The 17,845-nt window shown below is 37.1% G+C and overlaps 1 protein-coding gene across 1 annotated transcript; it reads left to right on the forward strand.

The window, feature by feature from the left end:
- The first annotated feature begins 1,300 nt into the window (after positions 1 to 1,300).
- Positions 1,301 to 17,192, forward strand: LOC140162578 (cytochrome P450 4A12A-like). Its single transcript, XM_072185838.1, has 9 exons — positions 1,301 to 1,501; positions 6,351 to 6,501; positions 7,739 to 7,911; positions 9,596 to 9,714; positions 10,674 to 10,938; positions 12,727 to 12,923; positions 14,209 to 14,342; positions 15,631 to 15,778; positions 15,959 to 17,192. Exons 1-9 carry the CDS (start codon positions 1,310 to 1,312, stop codon positions 16,122 to 16,124), a joined length of 1,545 nt encoding a protein of 514 aa, XP_072041939.1. The 5' UTR covers positions 1,301 to 1,309; the 3' UTR covers positions 16,125 to 17,192.
- The last annotated feature ends 653 nt before the right edge of the window (positions 17,193 to 17,845 follow it).

Consider the following 17,845-nt stretch of genomic DNA (forward strand, 5'->3'; position numbering starts at 1 on the left):
CAATGATCGAAGCTTGTCATTGGTTAATACGTCTTGCCTCTTGCCGAAGTATGCGGGGGCATTCACTGTGTGCAATCAAGCGTGAGAGGCAATTCCCGATCATATGTTAAGTTCCCTGGTGGCAGTCCAGCCAAATACCGGATAGTCTGACTCACTGTAAACACTGCACCAGGAGGGTGAAAGTGCATAGGAACAATGCCGGAAACTACGTCACGCTATTGTTCGACCTAGGCTACATATTTTTAACGCATGCGTGTTCGTCAATACAGCTTTAGACTCCTCCACCTTCGCAACACGGTACGTGGAGTGACTGGAATCACACTGACGGCGGAGGAGAATACTAGCTGGTCAAACAGTTTAATTGAATACCTGAGTGGAAGAAGGGCCCAACTCCATCAAAACTGTTTTTGAGATATTAAGAAAAAACTTAATATTTGGAAAAGTTTTATAGACAGAACGTTTTCATCTTCAGGGGACCTTTAATACATGAACATACAATAGTACATACATTCAAAATTATATTTGATGTTTCCATGGCAGCGGTACAGGTCTTAATACGAGTTGGAGTTGGGCCCTTCTTCCACTAATATACTGCAAGTGCCAGTTCTGTGTTATAAATAGCTACAGAAATTACGTAATCACCATTAATTGCACAAGTAGAACTCATGTAATATGTTAGCAACATTTATTGTAGTGAAAAGCAGATTTCATGGATGAACAAAATTCCTCTTTATCCCTATATTTGTGGAAGAAGGGCCCAACTCCATGGAGTTGGGCCTTTCTTCCATGAAAACCATGATTAAGTGTACGTGAAAGACTATTTAGAAAGTGGATTTTGGCTCATCTTTCGCACACAAGGAAGATCAGTCTGCTGGCAATAAAATGCTGGGTCTAACTCATTTTTGTAAAAAATTGGAGTTGGGCCCTTCTTCCACTCAGGTATTCAATTCTATCAAGCATATAATACCTAAACAATCATCGTCATTTGATCTATTTACTCACAGAATATATTGTATACTCAAAATATAATTTTAAAATAGTAAACCTGTTAACTTATATATTTGTGTACTAAAATATAAGGACACGTGATGTCGAAGACAAAATGGCCGCTAATCCGCCTATTGTGAGACCTAGGATACATATTTCGAAAGAGGGCAGCAGACTAGGATGCCTATCCCTTTGTCTATTATTCCTGACTGCACGCTCTATGTGGCACCATGAATCATATGAATCAACAGGCATCATCACGCTGGTCTTCTAGTATATAATATACTAAGTACGGACTCTGTTGTTCCTGTATCAGGACATAATGGCTATGTGGATGTCTTTTACAGGGCATATTATGTGGGTTAGTGTGCAAATTTGGATTGCATTTCTCCTCATAACATTGTGCACCACTATCTATGGGTTATTTAGGAGGAGATGGTTAATGCAGAAGTTGACAGCCAACTTCGATGATTGTGGTTTGAAAACGTCATTCATTTGGGGTAATTCAAAATGTGTAAGTATCATCATCCCTTGTATTATACAACGTCTGAACGTGTTTATAGTGAATTGCAGGGAGTCGAACCTGGCACAATAGAGCTTGATAGCTTGTGATACCCCGGTGTGATACACTCCAGAGTTCATTGAATGCGAATGTTGTTTTCACTCCAGTGCTATTGTCAGCCAGTTCATGCCTAGACTTGCTTACCAGTCCTATATACGCCGTACCTATGTATATTAAGTTCATGCCCGGATGTCCGACCGACAGAATACTGAGTTTTTGAGTACATATTGTATAATATTTCTTACTGAAACTCTTGCTGTTTTTTAGTGAGACACAGTTACCGCACAAATCATGGGATATGTACCAATTGTCATTGCCTGTAATACGGGGAATGTGTAAATATTGTGGCGCGAGAAGCAAACTTGAAAGCTCGCCACACATAGACCTTAAGGTACATATTTTCGAGGAGCATAACAAACACCAAATTGGTGTCGTATGACCTTAGACATGCATGCATTCTTTTGTCGAGAGTGACAAGGTCTATCAATTCACGCCGAGTGTTCTTGACACGCTTGACTATGCTCCAGTGGTCATGAAAGAATTCAAAAAATTCAAAAGACTCTGCCCTAATAACCACGCTATCGTCTGAAACTGCACCTCGGACGATGTATGGTAAGAACTCAGTCCTCAAATCAGGGGCGTAACCAGACCTGACCTTCCGGGGGGGCAAGATTGAAAAATTTCCCAATTTTTGACCAAAAGTTGTATTATTTATGTCCGCATCGCAAGCGGCTTGCCGCGAAGTGATAAACGGGTGGGGTCCAGGGGCAAAGCCCCGGTGGGGGTCAAGGGGGCGGAGCCCCCTGAAGCTCATGGCTTTTGGCATATTAGAAGCTAAAAATCCAGTGTTCAGAGTACAACATTTCACAATGAAAGTAGTATAGATCTTCTTCCCTCTTTCTTTCCCTTTTCTTTTCTCCCTTCCCCTTTTATCTTCTCCCTTCCCCTTTTTCTTCCCTCTTTTTTCTTTCTTCTTTCCCCTTTTTCTTCCCTCTTTTTTCTCTTCTTTTCCCTTTTTCTTCCCTCTTTTCTCTCCTTCCCCCTTTCCCCTTCCCAATTTTTTGCTCTTCTTCCCAGTTTTTTGTGTCCGGGGGCAGCTTGCCCCCGGCCCCCCACTGGTTACGCCACTGCCTCAAATGATAGTCATATAACGACCAAAAGATAAGTGACCTGATACGCCCGGGTAACAATTAAAAATATGTATAAAACAACAGACAAAATGCATACAATAGCATAACATTCAAAGGAAAAAAAGAAATCACAGATTATTAAAACGCTGAACAACTTGAGGAAGGGTAGATTGCATGTACCTGGTTCGCTTACAGCGAGGAGGATCAATCTGCTGGGCATACCTAAGATTCCTACCGTGCCGATCACCTTTGGAATTAGGCAGCATTTAAGAATGTTTAGCAGACGCTTGCAAAACCTTGGCCAAATCGCACCAACAGCTGATCTCTCCTCTCACATAAGGAAACCAAACCTAGTTTCTCCGAAGCAGCCCCATAAGATGTGTAGCTCTGGCCCAGGATGATACGACACGCCCGCTTCTGGACGAGCTCCATCTGCTCAGACTGTACCCTGGAGATACTAGTGTGACCTAAAGGGCTGGCATATTCCATGATAGGCCGAATGTACATTTGATAAACAGAAGATAAATCATCCCACTAAGCATTGAAGCGTCTCAAAACATAATGCATACACATTCGTCTAGAGGGTCTATTGCCATTTGGTCTAATACCATTTCGTCTAATTTCCGTTTAGTCTATATTCAGTTGGTCTATTACCAGAAAGGCTAATTGCCACTTAGTCTAATAATCATATAGTCTAATGTCCATTTAGTCTAATATTGTTTGGTCTAATAACCGGTACGTCTACTAACCATATAGTCTAATAACCATTTGGTCTAATATTTCTTTAATAACCATTTGGTCTAATCCCATTTGGTCTAATAACCGTTAGGTCTAATACTCGTATGGTCTAATAACCAGTTAGTCTAATACCATTTCATCTATTTATTAATATGCTAAATGCTTGTAAGACTAAATGGTTTGTAGACCAAATGAGAATTAGACCAAATGGCTATTAGACCTATTGGTTATAGACCAAATGGGTATTAGACCAAATGGTTGTTAGACTAAATGGTTTTAGACTTATTGGTTATTAGACTAAATGGTTACCGGACCAAATGGTTATCGGACCAAATGGTTACAGGAGTGGATATAGACTTAATGGGTTTAGACGAAATGGATATAGACAAAATGGATATTAGACCAAATGGTATTAGACCAAATGGCAAATCCCCGTCTAGAGGCGCGAGATATCATTGAATTGACTTGAGTAGTCCAACTAAGATCACTTTCTAAGGTGATACCAAGAAGTTTCCTATTCTGAGTGACATCTAAAACAGATTCATTGAGTCAAAGGATTGAAGGAATGTTCCTTTTCAAAAAACTGATGTGCATAATATGACATATGGAAGGTTTTGGTAGCATGTTTTGCAGTTGTGAACAACGCCTGTCTTAGCATTTACAACTTCACCAAACGTCAGGTCATCAACATATTTCACATATCTCAGGGGCTTCGGATGCAGCATCATTGACCATGGCGGAAAAAATAATCGGACCAAATTTAGTGCCCGGAGGCACTTCCCCCGAAATAGATTGACATGCCGATGACCTGCCTTTGATTCTAACAGATTGGGTGCAATTACACAAAAAGCTACTAATGACAGGAATAATACTTGGGCGAATACCTATATCGATTAACTTCTGAACAGCAATATTGTGATTAATCCTGTCAAAGGCTTTAGTAAAGTCAACAGCACATAAGGTTGCATAATGGCCAGCCTCATCAATACCTTTAAGGACAGTGTCTACAACATCCATGAGTAGTTGAGCTGTCCTTCACATTACCGAACTGCTGTTTATCAATGTGAGGGTAAAAGTCGACCATAGTCCACTCAAGCCAGAAAGCTCTCAAAGATCTTACCGTTGAGGCGGGTAAGGCTGATAGGCCTTAGTTGCATTAGGTGTTCTATGTATCGGAGTTATTGATGAGGTTTTCCATACTGCTGGGAACAGACCTTGGTTTAAACAACAATTAAATATGTGAGTTAATGGCTCAGTTAGTTCAAAAGCAAACTCCTTTGTGACACGCGGTGGAATGTCAGCCGGATGCGTGGACTTGTTAGACTTAAGGGGTGGGGTATGAACGTTTGGACAGTATTTATTTTGGGACATTAGAGCACATCAGACATATCGAATTGCATTCTGAATACGAAGAATGTCATTCTGATATCAAATAATATTGATTTTTTGAAATTCGCAATTTAATACACATTTTATGGCAAATCATTAAAAATTGATTAACAGTACAGTACTTGAAGTAAACTTTATAAATCTGATGATTTATACTTAAAGTGTATGTTAGTGGGATGAAAAGCCGACGATCAATTGAAAATTTTGACCTTTCGTCAAAAGATATGGATTTTTTTTCCCAAAACACCAAAAACAATTAGGTCTTTTTGGGAAAAAAAAATCCATATCTTCAATATGAAAGGTCAAAATTTTCAATTGACCGTCGGCTTTTTTTCCTCCCTGCTACATACACTTTAAGAATATATCATTAGATTTATATAATTTACTTCGAGGACTGTTATATATCAAAAACTTGAAAAAAATCAAATTTTTATAATTTGTCATAAAATTTGTATTATATTGTGATTTTCAAAGAATGAAAATTATTTGATATCAGAAAGACATGCTTCGTATTCAGAATGCAATTCGATAGGTCTGAGGTGCTCTCATGTCCCACAAAAATACTGTCGAAACGCAATAAACGCTCATTTTAGATCCCTTAATGTTACGTAATTTTTTCTTAACTTCACCAGGTGATATGCGCGGCGGAGGTAGAGTAAGGCAATTTAAAAGCGGACAGGTTCCTAAGATCAAGCGGGGGTAACTGGTTACAAATATCAGCAAAATGATTGTTGATTGCTTCAGCGATAATAGGAGGATCCTTTGAAATTCCATCGATCTCTATGGTCTTTGCAGTGGATTTTCCTCCAGCTATGTTTTTAACATATTTGTGCCATTTACCTGGTTGGTTACAACGTACGTAACCCATCGATGTTCTTAATGTAAAAGTTGGTTTTTGCATTGACTATCTCGCGTTGCACTTCATTATGTAACTGCTTATAGGTGTCCATATTCCCACACATAATAGGCTTTCTGACGCTGAAACTTGATACAACTTGGGAGCATGTATACTTGTAGCCCATGTCGTCACAGCAAAGCACGCAGTTTGGGTTCATGGTCCCGAAATATTGCAACTTATTTGTTTGAAATAAGATTATGGGACATAAAAAACCCCATTCTAATCTTTATATTTTTAAAGTTATACCAGTGTGGTCAAATTTTGCATGGTAGCGACTTGATCCATGATATGGTACACCCAAATTAAGTGTAAATTCCTTATTATACCGTGTGTCGGAAAAAATGGTTATTATCCAATGAACTGTAAGCCCTGTTCTACGGGCCCGACCGACCCAGTTTTTTAACAAATTGGGGAAAAAAATTCCTGTACAAATGAATGCTGACCCAAATTTCGGAAATTTCAGGAACAATTTTTTTTTGTATTTTCTCAAATTGCAAATTATTTAGATTTTGGTGAGTTTTTTTGGGTCATTTCCCCCAAAAAAGGGAAAAAAAAAAAAAAAAGGAAAGGCCGACCGACCGTAGATCAGGGTTTCTTTTTTTCGTCGCCTAAGCGATATATATTCGTATGTTATTTTCGTTTTTAGTATCCTTCGGCAAACACTAAAGAATACCTCGACAAGGTGAATCAGGTTTTCGGAAGGATGACAAATTATGGGCGAGATTGGATCGGGCCGTTCCTCTGCAATATTCAAGTTGTTAGTCCGGAATACATCAAGATCGTGTTTGCAAACTCAGGTAGGTTTACCAGGAAGGTTAAAGTTCATACTTTATGTCGAAATGACAGGCCACAATTATGTACAATAAAAAATACCAGGTTCCCCTCGGGGTTACCCCAATCTGCCGGCCGCTAATTTTCTTAGCGTAATCAAGCGAGGTATAGGAATTGGATGTATTTTTTTTTGTTCAACACAATCGCGTTGTGAGCACATTTTTTGTATATAAGTACGTTAGAGCGCATGTGTGCATGTAGGGCGATCATGGCGTGATAATATGTGCGTGTAGGGCGCTCATGACGCGATGCCTTCTGCGCGCACATGAGGAGATCACGTTGAAATCATGGAAGTACTAGAGGTACTTCCATGTTGAAATGCATTTCTGTCCCATAAGCTGGTTCCCAGTGCTGACCGATGATTTTGTGTGCGTTTAATGTGATTTTCGGTTATCAGCTCTGATTTTCTGTCTCGGCTGCGTGATTCTCCATTATCGACTGCGTGACTGCAAATTTCACAAATGAATGTTGTTTTTTTTAAATTCAATTTTGAATTAAGATGTCATTTTCGAGTGATCAAAAGTACAATTATACAGCACAAAATTGTGGTTAAGTTTACATAATCGAAGTGCAAATATCAATTGTTTTATACCTAAACAATGCGAGTATTGAATCAAGTAATTTTTCTTCCAAATATGTCTCAGAATTTCATGATTTTACGGAAAAAATACTGAAAAAAATAAATAAATAAAATAAGAATGAATTATGCCGTTTTAGCCGACATGGACGCGCTGAGAAAAACGAACGCGACTTTGAGACGTATTTTTTTGTTTGGACTAAAAAAAGTCTTCTTAAAAATGAATCCGATGTTCTCATCAAAATAACAAGAAACTCATAAGATCGCCTTATCATTTTAAATAATAAATAGACTCTTGTAAAAAATAACGCAACTTATCAAATTGGTGCAGTTTGCCTTGTCAAAAATGACAAAAAATATCAAATTTGAATAGTTTGTCTAGAGGCGGATATGACAGAATCTTGTCAAAATGCAATGAGTTGGAGATCAATTTGAATAGTTACTTGTTAAACTAAAACGGAAACTATTCATTTTGATAAGATTGTCGGTTCAAAGTGATACTATGCCAATCAAAATGAATAGTTACGAGATGAGTAAGGATACTATTTAAAAATGAATAGTACGAAATTAGTGTGTACAGAGTAGCGCCTCACCGTTGTTTGTTTGTTGTTGGTTTTTTAACAAAGATTCCAAGGATAGTTTGTTCACTAACATATTACGTCCATGGACCGGTGATGCGATCAATTTTACAGAAGGCGCCAAGTGGAAAAGATTACGTAGACTATTTACTCCATTCTTCCAAACAAGTATACTGAAACATTACATCAAAATATATGTGGATTCAACCGAAATATTTCTGGTGCGTATATCGTTTTAATTCTCTTTATTATACATATACATATTGTGCTTTGGTATATGTGACTGGACACCACGAATCAGCCGTAAAGTCAGCCCTGTCAATTTTGTTTTATTTCGTGTTTAGAAAATATAGGCCTATATCATAAGCTTTAAAATGGTATTGACTCGGTCCAACATCCGGGCTATCTCTAGTCTCAGGCCCAAACTGCATGTGGCTCACGGTTTGTTATGAACAACAGAAACCGGCTGTGAAGGCGGCTACATAGCGATGTTGTTGGAGTGACATTCAATTTCGGGGAAAACGACACTCGACCATGGAATTTAATTTTAAGTTTGTCAGTATATAAACGGTAAATCAAGTAAGTTTCTTCCACTCAGAAGACTTAGAAACGGTTGTTTGATCCCACTGACTATTTGCGATCGAAATTTACATAACACCAATGACAGAAATCATCAACAAAAATCGAATGTTTTCACTCGACCGTGAGGCGCATCATCAACCGGAAGTGACGTGGCACGGACCGACAGAATATCATTTGACTTCAAACGCTATCCAGAAGCGGGGTTATGGTTTGTTGAACCCTGTTCCTTCAACAAAATTGTACCTTTTTTCGATTCTACATGTGTCTCTTTTTCCACATTTCTGGTAATAAATATCAACCAGTCATAATTGGCGGTCATTTCAAATCATCCCCAAGTCAACGAGGTTCAGGAATGTCCTCTCATTGTTAATTGTTTGTTATACATACCTAGAGAAAATACAATGCTTTGTTATCCACAGGATTTAGCCAAAGCAAACAAAGACAAGAACTATTTAAGGATTCTATAGAAATAGGTAGAAGTTTATTATCCTCATCAGCAATAGGATTATTGATTGGTTTAAACAGTGTTTGATGAGATGAATACGACCTTCACGCACATTTTACACTGTAACTCAGAATACAATTTGCCGACTTTACGGCTCATTCGTAGTGTCCAGTCACATATAGCGCCACTCCATCAAGATCACAGCGCTGTTGTTTTTACGAATGAGCTATTCCGGAAAATAAGTGGAGTAAGAGGAATAACTTTAAAATAAAAGAAAGTTTGGATTTCCAAGTTTGCCAATGTTAATGGAAAAAGCTTGGAAATGCAATTAAATTAGTGAAACATCAAAATGAGGAATTTTGATTTGGAAATATTTTCTGCTGGATGTTTTTTTTGCCTTTATACACTTAAAAGTCTAGATTTCCAATAGTTACGACTGAACAAAACGTCTAGAAATCCGAACTCCTCTATAAGAGGTGTGCATCTAATTTTTGGAATAGGACAATATCACAATCATGTCACTTTCTCCAGGCTTGCAGTGCAATTTTTCTGACACTATTTTATTATGAATATCCAAACAGTACCGAGACAGATTAGGACAGTCAGGGGCAAGACCCTACTCTTTTCGAAGCTGAAGCTGATGAAACAACAACAACAACAACAACAACAACAACAACAACAACAACAACAACAACAACACCAAAATAAAACCAAAACCAAAATAAAAACAAAACCAAAATAAAAACAACAACAACAAAACCAAAATAAAAACAAAATAAAAATAAAAACAACAACAACAAAACCAAAATAAAAACAAAAACAAAAACACAGCCTTCCAGCTTTTATGTCAACTTTCCATTCATTGTTTAACGTTTCAGGACAAGATTTCCGACACCAAAGGTCGGTCTGTGGACGTTTTTGGACACGTTGACCTATTGACTCTTGATATAGCATACAAATACATGTACTCCTATGAGAGTAATTGCCAGTTAAACGAGTAAGTTGATTTTAGCAATAATTTGCTTAAGGGGGGGGTACTACACCCCTCAATAAATTTGTGACTATTTTTGCATTTTTCTCAAAAACTAAAATCACCCTGGTAACAAAAGTTATGTATATTATAGGGGCAAGGAATCCAATTACTACACTGGAATTTCAATGACCCAAGACAAGCGGTTCGATACTTGTGAAAGAAAATGAGGTACCGCTAGGATGTACCTCATTTCCTATCATATTTACTGAACCGCTTGTCTTGATTCACTGAAATTTCAGTGTAGTAATTGGATTCCTTGCCCCAATAATATACATAACTTTTGTTACCAGTGTGTTATTAATTTTGAGAAAATGCAAAAATAGTCACAAATTTACCACAGGTGTAGTACCCCCTTAAAAAGGATATTATTTTTTTCTTTTCATACAATGACTTTTCGCCCCGACGATCCACCATTGTATTCTATTCAAGAAACGTAATGCAAGTTTCTCGTTAAGGGGTAAATTTTCGCAATTAAAAAATAAAAAATGCTCCAATGGGCAATTCCAATTCAAATCCACACTACCCCTGTGGAAGATTCTGGAAATATCTTCCACAGGGGGAGTATGTTTTTCAAATGTAATTGGTCAGGTTTTATCATTTTGAAACCCATACTCCCTCTGTTTTATGTCTTAACCTACCGTATATCTTCCACAACTGGAGTGAGTATTTCAAATGGAAGTTACCCAATTGTTTATTCTATTCAAAACTCATACTCCCTCTGTGGAAAAGTTTAGCTAAATCTTCCACAGGGGTAGTGTGGATAGTGTGGAATAGCCCAATACGCTACAATTATAGCATTATATATTTTTCCAGTTAACCTTTGTGTTGTGTACCCTTTTGAAGATGTTTTGTTACTAGGATACTGTTTATTGACTTGTTTGTTTGTCATGTTTTTGTTTTGTTTGGCTTTGTTTTCATCACAGGGAAAATGATTACATTAAAGCTCACAATACGTTCCTGGAAATATACATGGAGCGCTTGAGATTTCCTCCATATCTTTTCGACCCAATATTTCATCTGTCACCATCTGGCTTCAAGTGGAGGCGCTGTTTACGTGTAATACTCAAGAAACCAAAAGAGGAAATCAAGAAAAGGCGTCTACAATTTAAGGAAATGGAAGACCATGGTCATAGCGAGCATTCTGAAGAGGAGAATCGTGATTTTTTGGACATGCTATTTCACGCCAGGGTTTGTCCAATTTTAATGTCTAATTTTAATGATACAGTATTAAATAACAATGTTTCTTATGTTTTATAAGCGTTTCTATTTTGACCCCCTGCCTATTGAGAGTAACACCATCGCCCAGGACGCCTACGTATACGGACAAATCGCCCTACTGCACGTGTATATATACCCTACGGGACGCGGGATTAGATTAGCGCGCACGATTCGAATCTGCCACTATGAAATCCATCATGGCCTAACTCTCAACTTGAACCGAGACAGACTATGCAACTTAAGGGGGGTCGATCTTTTGTGCGTAATTATAGAGGGCCAGGGGATTCACTCTATCATTAAAAAATTATTTGAAGAAGTCAAAGAGCCCTAGGAATAAAAACTGTAGTGTAATTCACGCCAGATACAATTTCTTTATACGGCACAAACGTTTTATATCAATTTTAAATTTAGCCTGAATCCGTAAATATGGTACCTCTCGCCCTTTTTTAGGTCAAGGCTATTTTTACCATTATACAGCGAACCATTGTTGAAGCTATTTCACATACATGTACAAAACATTCTAGAGAAAGAATGAGGACATATAGTGTTTAAATATCTTTTGTTGATTTCGAATGATAATGTCATGAAGTCGTAAATTTTAAGGTCAAATTCCTAAAACCAAAACAAAACATTGCGACGCAGATAACTCCCCGACTTACGCAATTTCATCATCACATCAGTGTCTTTATTATTTGTTTGAAAACTTTCCCAAACGTTCGTGCTATTTATGCATAAAACGGCTAATCTATCTTTACAAAACGCGTCTTTTTTAGTAAACAAAAGGCTAAAGATGGCATTATGAGATGTATCTTTTATCATTACACTCATCCGCTCAACTGCCACGGTGGCCGAGTGGTAAAGCGCTAGACGCGTAATCGAAGAAGTTCAGAATCGCTGGTTCGAGTCCCAACGAAGCCTGTGGAAACCTTTTTTTTTCTTCAAAATTCATGATCGCATTCCGAAATGAGTCACTTGTCGGTAAATCATGTATCGTATCCGTAAGTAAGTCTATAGAGAGTGACGATGTCCGTATAAGCCCCAACCCTAATCCGTTTTTTCATATCAAAATGCTAAATGACATTTGAAAGTTAATATTCATTGCAATCACAGCTTTCATTTTCCCCATTTACCCCCCCCCCAACTTCACCAAAAATATTTGAAATTTGGGCGAAAAGTAGGCGTTTTTGACCATTTTTGGTGCAAATTTCTCAAAGTTGGTCAAAATAAAAAAAATAAAAAAACGGTTCCTAGTTTTTATCTAGTTTTTAAAAATTAAAAAGAAAAAAAATTGGGTCCAATAATTTTTTTTGTTACGTTAAACAAAAAAGAAGTGGGCCAAAAACCACATTTTTTAGGATTTTGGGCCAAAAATGAGCATTTTGGCTCAAATTTGACTTCACAGATGAATTTATCTAGTCTTTGCCATACTTTTATACTTTAGACCAACAACTTAGCAGTTATGAGGCCCACAAGTTTCCACAATTCCAGGGTTAAGACCAACCTTAGGTACGCACATTTAGAGGGCACATGCATGGAATATTCCAATCTATGTGTTATTATTGTATGAGTAAAACATTTTAAAACATTATTTTGCACGCACCAAACAACATAAAAAAAACCAAAAAACAAAAACAAAACAAAAAACAAACACACCCCAATTTTCTCGATAGGTGAGAGTTCAAAACTGCAAAAACTATCCCACAATGCACTGTAAAATTATATGCCGATTTTGCTTATTTCTGTGTTTACTTTTATTAGGATAAAAACGGTGAAGGACTTACCGATCAAGAAATTTGTGAGGAAGTTGCTAATGGCATGCACGCTGGCTACCATAACACATCCGTTGCTATTTCCTGGTGTCTTTACAATTTTGGAAGATTGCCCGATTACCAAAGAAAATGTTACGAAGAAGTACAGCAACTATTTGAAGAAAAAGGGAACACCAAATTGGAATGGTAAACCTATTATTTTATATAATATCAGTGAGGACACCATGTACTTCGTCTCCTAACTCTTAGAAAAAGTAAAACCAAAACAGGCTTTTAAAGTGTCCTGTATGAAGAACCTCAAATAATTCTAATTAAAAAGTTCAGTAGGTCAGGGAGAACCATTTTTGGGTTTTTGCCATTAGAATCCATCTGTTCTGTATATAAAACAACTAGAACCCTTAAAGTTTAACGAGAGTCTCTGATATGACTCTCGGTATAACAGGGTATAAAAGGCACTTAATTTAATGCCCACGTGACCAGATGGGCGCTGACATTACAGCTTCTAGACAGGATGTCTGGAAAATTGAGCTTTGGCACAGCAGGTGGTCTTCCTGTGTACCATAAAATGGGGTAACTTCGGTCAGCGGGGTAACTTTGGTCGGTCAAATATATTTTTTGAAATGGTCATATTTTCGTACAGCAATATTGTTTTTAGTCATATTTGGTGTTAATTTGTTAAGAAATATGTTTGGAAGACATAATAGTCGCTCATGTCCAATCTCGAAATTTACGAAAAAATCGGGATTTTTGACCAAAAATGAGCATTTTTAAATTTTTTCAGAAAAAATAAATATCGATATTTGTGAGCAAGAATGTGTGCTTGATAAATTTTGCAAGGGGTCAAATGTCACAAAAAACAACAACTTGCCCATATACAGCAAAGATCAATTTCTTGATTTTTTTTTCTTCATGGAATGTAATACTCTAGTTGCCCCAAATGCGGGGTAACTTTGGTCAGGCTATTTTTAACACCCAGGGCACCCTTACAAAATTATTTAAAAATCTTTCTCAACTTTAAGGTGTAGAAGGGAACCCTAATGTCATAAAAAAGAGTGAATTAGAATTATAATTGGTTTTGTTTGGAAGCAGTGGTTTTAAAACTCTGAAAAGTGCCCAAAGTTACCCCATTTTACGATATTTCAATTGGAAAGGCGGGATACATGTCCAATTTTTCTATCAAATTTGGCATTTTGTCAACTTTGTAATATTATTGTAAGAGTTTCCGTCGATAACTTTTTTCCGTCGGCAAAAACTTAGCCCAATGTGTAATTAACTTATCTTACACATTTTCAGCAATTTTGATGATATTTGTCTGTAAAATTCCTATCTCTTAGCATTGTAGCACATCTACTGATCACTTGGTGGGCTTGGTATGGCGGCGCCCATGGTCATGTGCCTTTTATTAAATATGGTGACTGTTCGTGCATGTAATGAGAGTAACAATGGAATTTTTCTTGTGCCGATTTACTAGGGATGATTTGAAATCTCTCCCATTTACAACCATGTTTATCAAAGAGAGTCTACGCTTTCATGCTCCCATCCCGGGGATTCTTCGCAAGCTTCTTCAAGACGTAACATTCCCGGATGGAACTGTACTCCCTAAAGGTAGGGTCAAAATTTCAACAGTTAGGTCTGTTATTAGTCTGGTGCCGAAGCCAAAAACCTGAAAGTAGCGTCCGCACAATATTTTATTGTGTTTTCTATATCTCTGAGACGTACCAATTCAGAATCTGAACGGATGCCACCGTGGCACCCTTGAGCATTTTGAAACAAATGACCCTAAAATGACCCCATAGGGTTATACAGAGGTCAAAAATTAAGTGTTCAAATATCACTTCAAGGTGTATCAAATTATTCGTTTAGGCCCAAGGATCGCATATATGTAATTTCTCAATACGACATTTGGTTCAAAGGTTATGTGCCACAACAGGTCAAGGGTCAATTTCCAGTTTGCATAGGGGTCAAAAATTAAAGTTGCTCCGATTTTCGTGAAAGTTGTTGCAATGTCTACCAAAAGGAATTCAGAAACATAATAGTTTACATTAGCTCCGATGTCTAGTTGATGAGTTACGGAGACAAAATATTGCATTGGTCAATAATCTCAAAAGGATCAAACGGTAACCTATGGTGTTTGACCTTGTTATCGTCTATTTTGATAACTATACATAGATAGTAGAAAGTGCAAACTATTATGTTTCTGCATAGACGAATAATTTGATATACTTCAAGTGAAGTGATATTTGAACACTTTCAATTTTTGACCCCTGTATAACCCTATGGGATCATTTTGGGTCATTTATTTCAAAATGTTCAATGGTGCCAAGGTGGCCACCACCAGATTCAGAACCAGTAGGTCTCAGATATATAGAAAACACCAAAAAATATTGTGCGGACGCTACTTTTCAGTCCAGAAAAATATCCCATTTCAGCACCAGACTATATTGACCGATATTTATTTAATATTGGATGCTTTGAGTGTGATACGAGAATATATCGCAGGAGTCATGAAAATTTTTCCAATTTGGTTAAAACTCATTTTAAAATACTCATCTATTATAAGGATTCAAGAAATATATATTACTAAACCACATAGTTTTAGATCTATTTTGACATTTTTAGGTATAATCAGTTCACATTTAACATGGATTTAATTGCATGGACTCGGACCGGACTCGGACCGGACTCGGCTGCGAGTCCGAGTCCTTTTGTGTCCGAGTCCGTGCCGAGCCGAGTCTTTTTATGTCCGAGTCCGAGCCGAGTCCGAGTCCAACAAAACGTGGACTCGAGTCCGGACTCGAGTCCGAGTCCGGACTCGAACAATACATCACTGCCTTTGAGTTCACAAAATATTAACATCAAATTATAACAGTTTCTTGGTATTTTACCTTACTAGGCACATCTGTGGTCGTATCACCTCTGGCGACTCATCATCATCCGTTATACTGGGAAAACCCTGAGGTTTTTGATCCGTATCGATTTCTACCTGAAAGAAGCAAAGATCGCCACTCCTATGCCTATATTCCATTCTCAGGAGGACCAAGGTAAATGCCGATGCAAACTACCGATACAAAAATCTGACTTTGAGACAAAGCTTGGTTTTTTTTGGCCGTAAAACTTTGTATATAATCATGGAGTCATTCTGTGCGTGTGTTTATGCATCGATGTCGTGTATATGACCTCGTCTCTATTGTCTAATTTATTTTATACCATCTCTTTTTTAGGAATTGCTTAGGGAAAAACCTCGCAATGAATGAAGTGAAAGTGGCAATAGCGATGACTGTCCACCGTTTTCAGATTGACGTCGATCCAGACAAAACACCAGAGTGGACTCAACGAATTATCTTAAATTCGTTAAATGGAATTCATCTGAAATTTTTTCCTCGATGAACAGTAGGGTATATAGGAATTGTTTAGGCAAGGTATTGCTTAGAAAGGAACTTCGAAATAAATGAAATGAAAGTGCCAAAAGCGAGAGTCAACGTTCATCTCAAATTTTATCCTGATGAACAGCAGGGTATCCTATACCTATAACATCCCAGCATAATATAGGCTAAACGAGTTTTTAGTTTGGTCAAAACGTTTTAATAACATTTCAATGTCGGGTTATATCAATGAAAACATTTTAAAAACGTTTTATATGAAAAAACACAAAATTTTAAAATGTCAACATGATTGCAAAATATTTGTTGACAAACATTTTTGCAAAATATTTTGTCAACACTTGATAACATTATGTTAGAATGTTTTGCATCACGTTTTCAAAACGTTTCGAACGTTTTTATACCCTTTTGTATAACCCGACATATAAACGCTTTCTGTAAAAGTTGTGTGTTTGCTGGGATACCAAGTGTATAGGGTGGGTGGAGGAGTCGGTGCTAATTATCTTAATATTAAATCTTCCACTAGCAGTCCCAGAATAATGCTAAATATGGAGAGTAAGACCTTTGACGTACAGCAGCATGCGATGATCGAATGGGAAACTGTTCACAACAAGAAATTACATTTATGTCAGAATTGCAACACCCGATATAATTTGGATTCCCATGTGACCTGCTCCGACGAAATGAACTAGTTGGGAGTTTGTCATGTTTGTGAATGGGGACAGAATTGAATACTGTACCATACCATATCATACCATACCATACCATACCATACCATACCATACCATACCATACCATACCATACCATACCATAGTAAACATACCATACCACACCATACCACACCATACCATACCACTTACTACATTTTATATTGAAACCTCGTAATCAGTGGGCCTTATAGAATAATTGCACATGTATACAATATACTTAATAAAAACACTATGTAAAAATACATTTAAATACCCATGCCAGCTGGGATTACATTAGATGCACATAATTATAGTGAAGTAGCATTATAAATATCAAAATTGCACGAAGAAAAGTAATGAATAAAATGGTGTTATGAATATAAAATATGCTTGAATGCTCCGAGACTTACTGGAAGGGGATTTTTTGCTATTTGAGGTAATTCATTAAAAGACATCACCCCTCTTGAAATAAATTTGCGTTTGTCAGAATTATTTGTGCATGAAGGGGGGACCAGATTTCCCTGAAAGCATGCTCTCGTCATGTGGTTATGGGTTTTATGAACATGATTAAAAATATTGCACAGTTTGGAAGGAAGACTGCATGTAAGACTTTTGAAAACCATGACATTCAAATTAGGGATAACCATCAAAATTTCATGTTGCCCCTATTGCTACAAAAGATTGTTTTCTGGATAGAACTCATCAATAGAAGTATTTTGGTGGTTAAATGGTCAAAATCGGTCAAAAACTTTTCGAATTATGAAAGTTAAAATGAAAATTAAAAAAAACCCCACGGATCTACCTGTGCACCTATAAAATGAGCACAGCAATTTGTCTCAAATATGAATGAATTTTAAGAAACATACGGGATATGATGAACATTGACCTGACGCCATGATAGTAGGATCTATTAGTCGTTTTATAAACAATGTATATACCGTATTGTCATAATACCAATATTTGTCATAATAATATGAGTAATATTTAGCAACGTAAATGTGCAGTTCATATGCACAAACGAATACTGATCTTTATGAT

Source organism: Amphiura filiformis, chromosome 10 (assembly GCF_039555335.1).
Source record: "Amphiura filiformis chromosome 10, Afil_fr2py, whole genome shotgun sequence".
NCBI lineage: Eukaryota > Metazoa > Echinodermata > Ophiuroidea > Amphilepidida > Amphiuridae > Amphiura > Amphiura filiformis.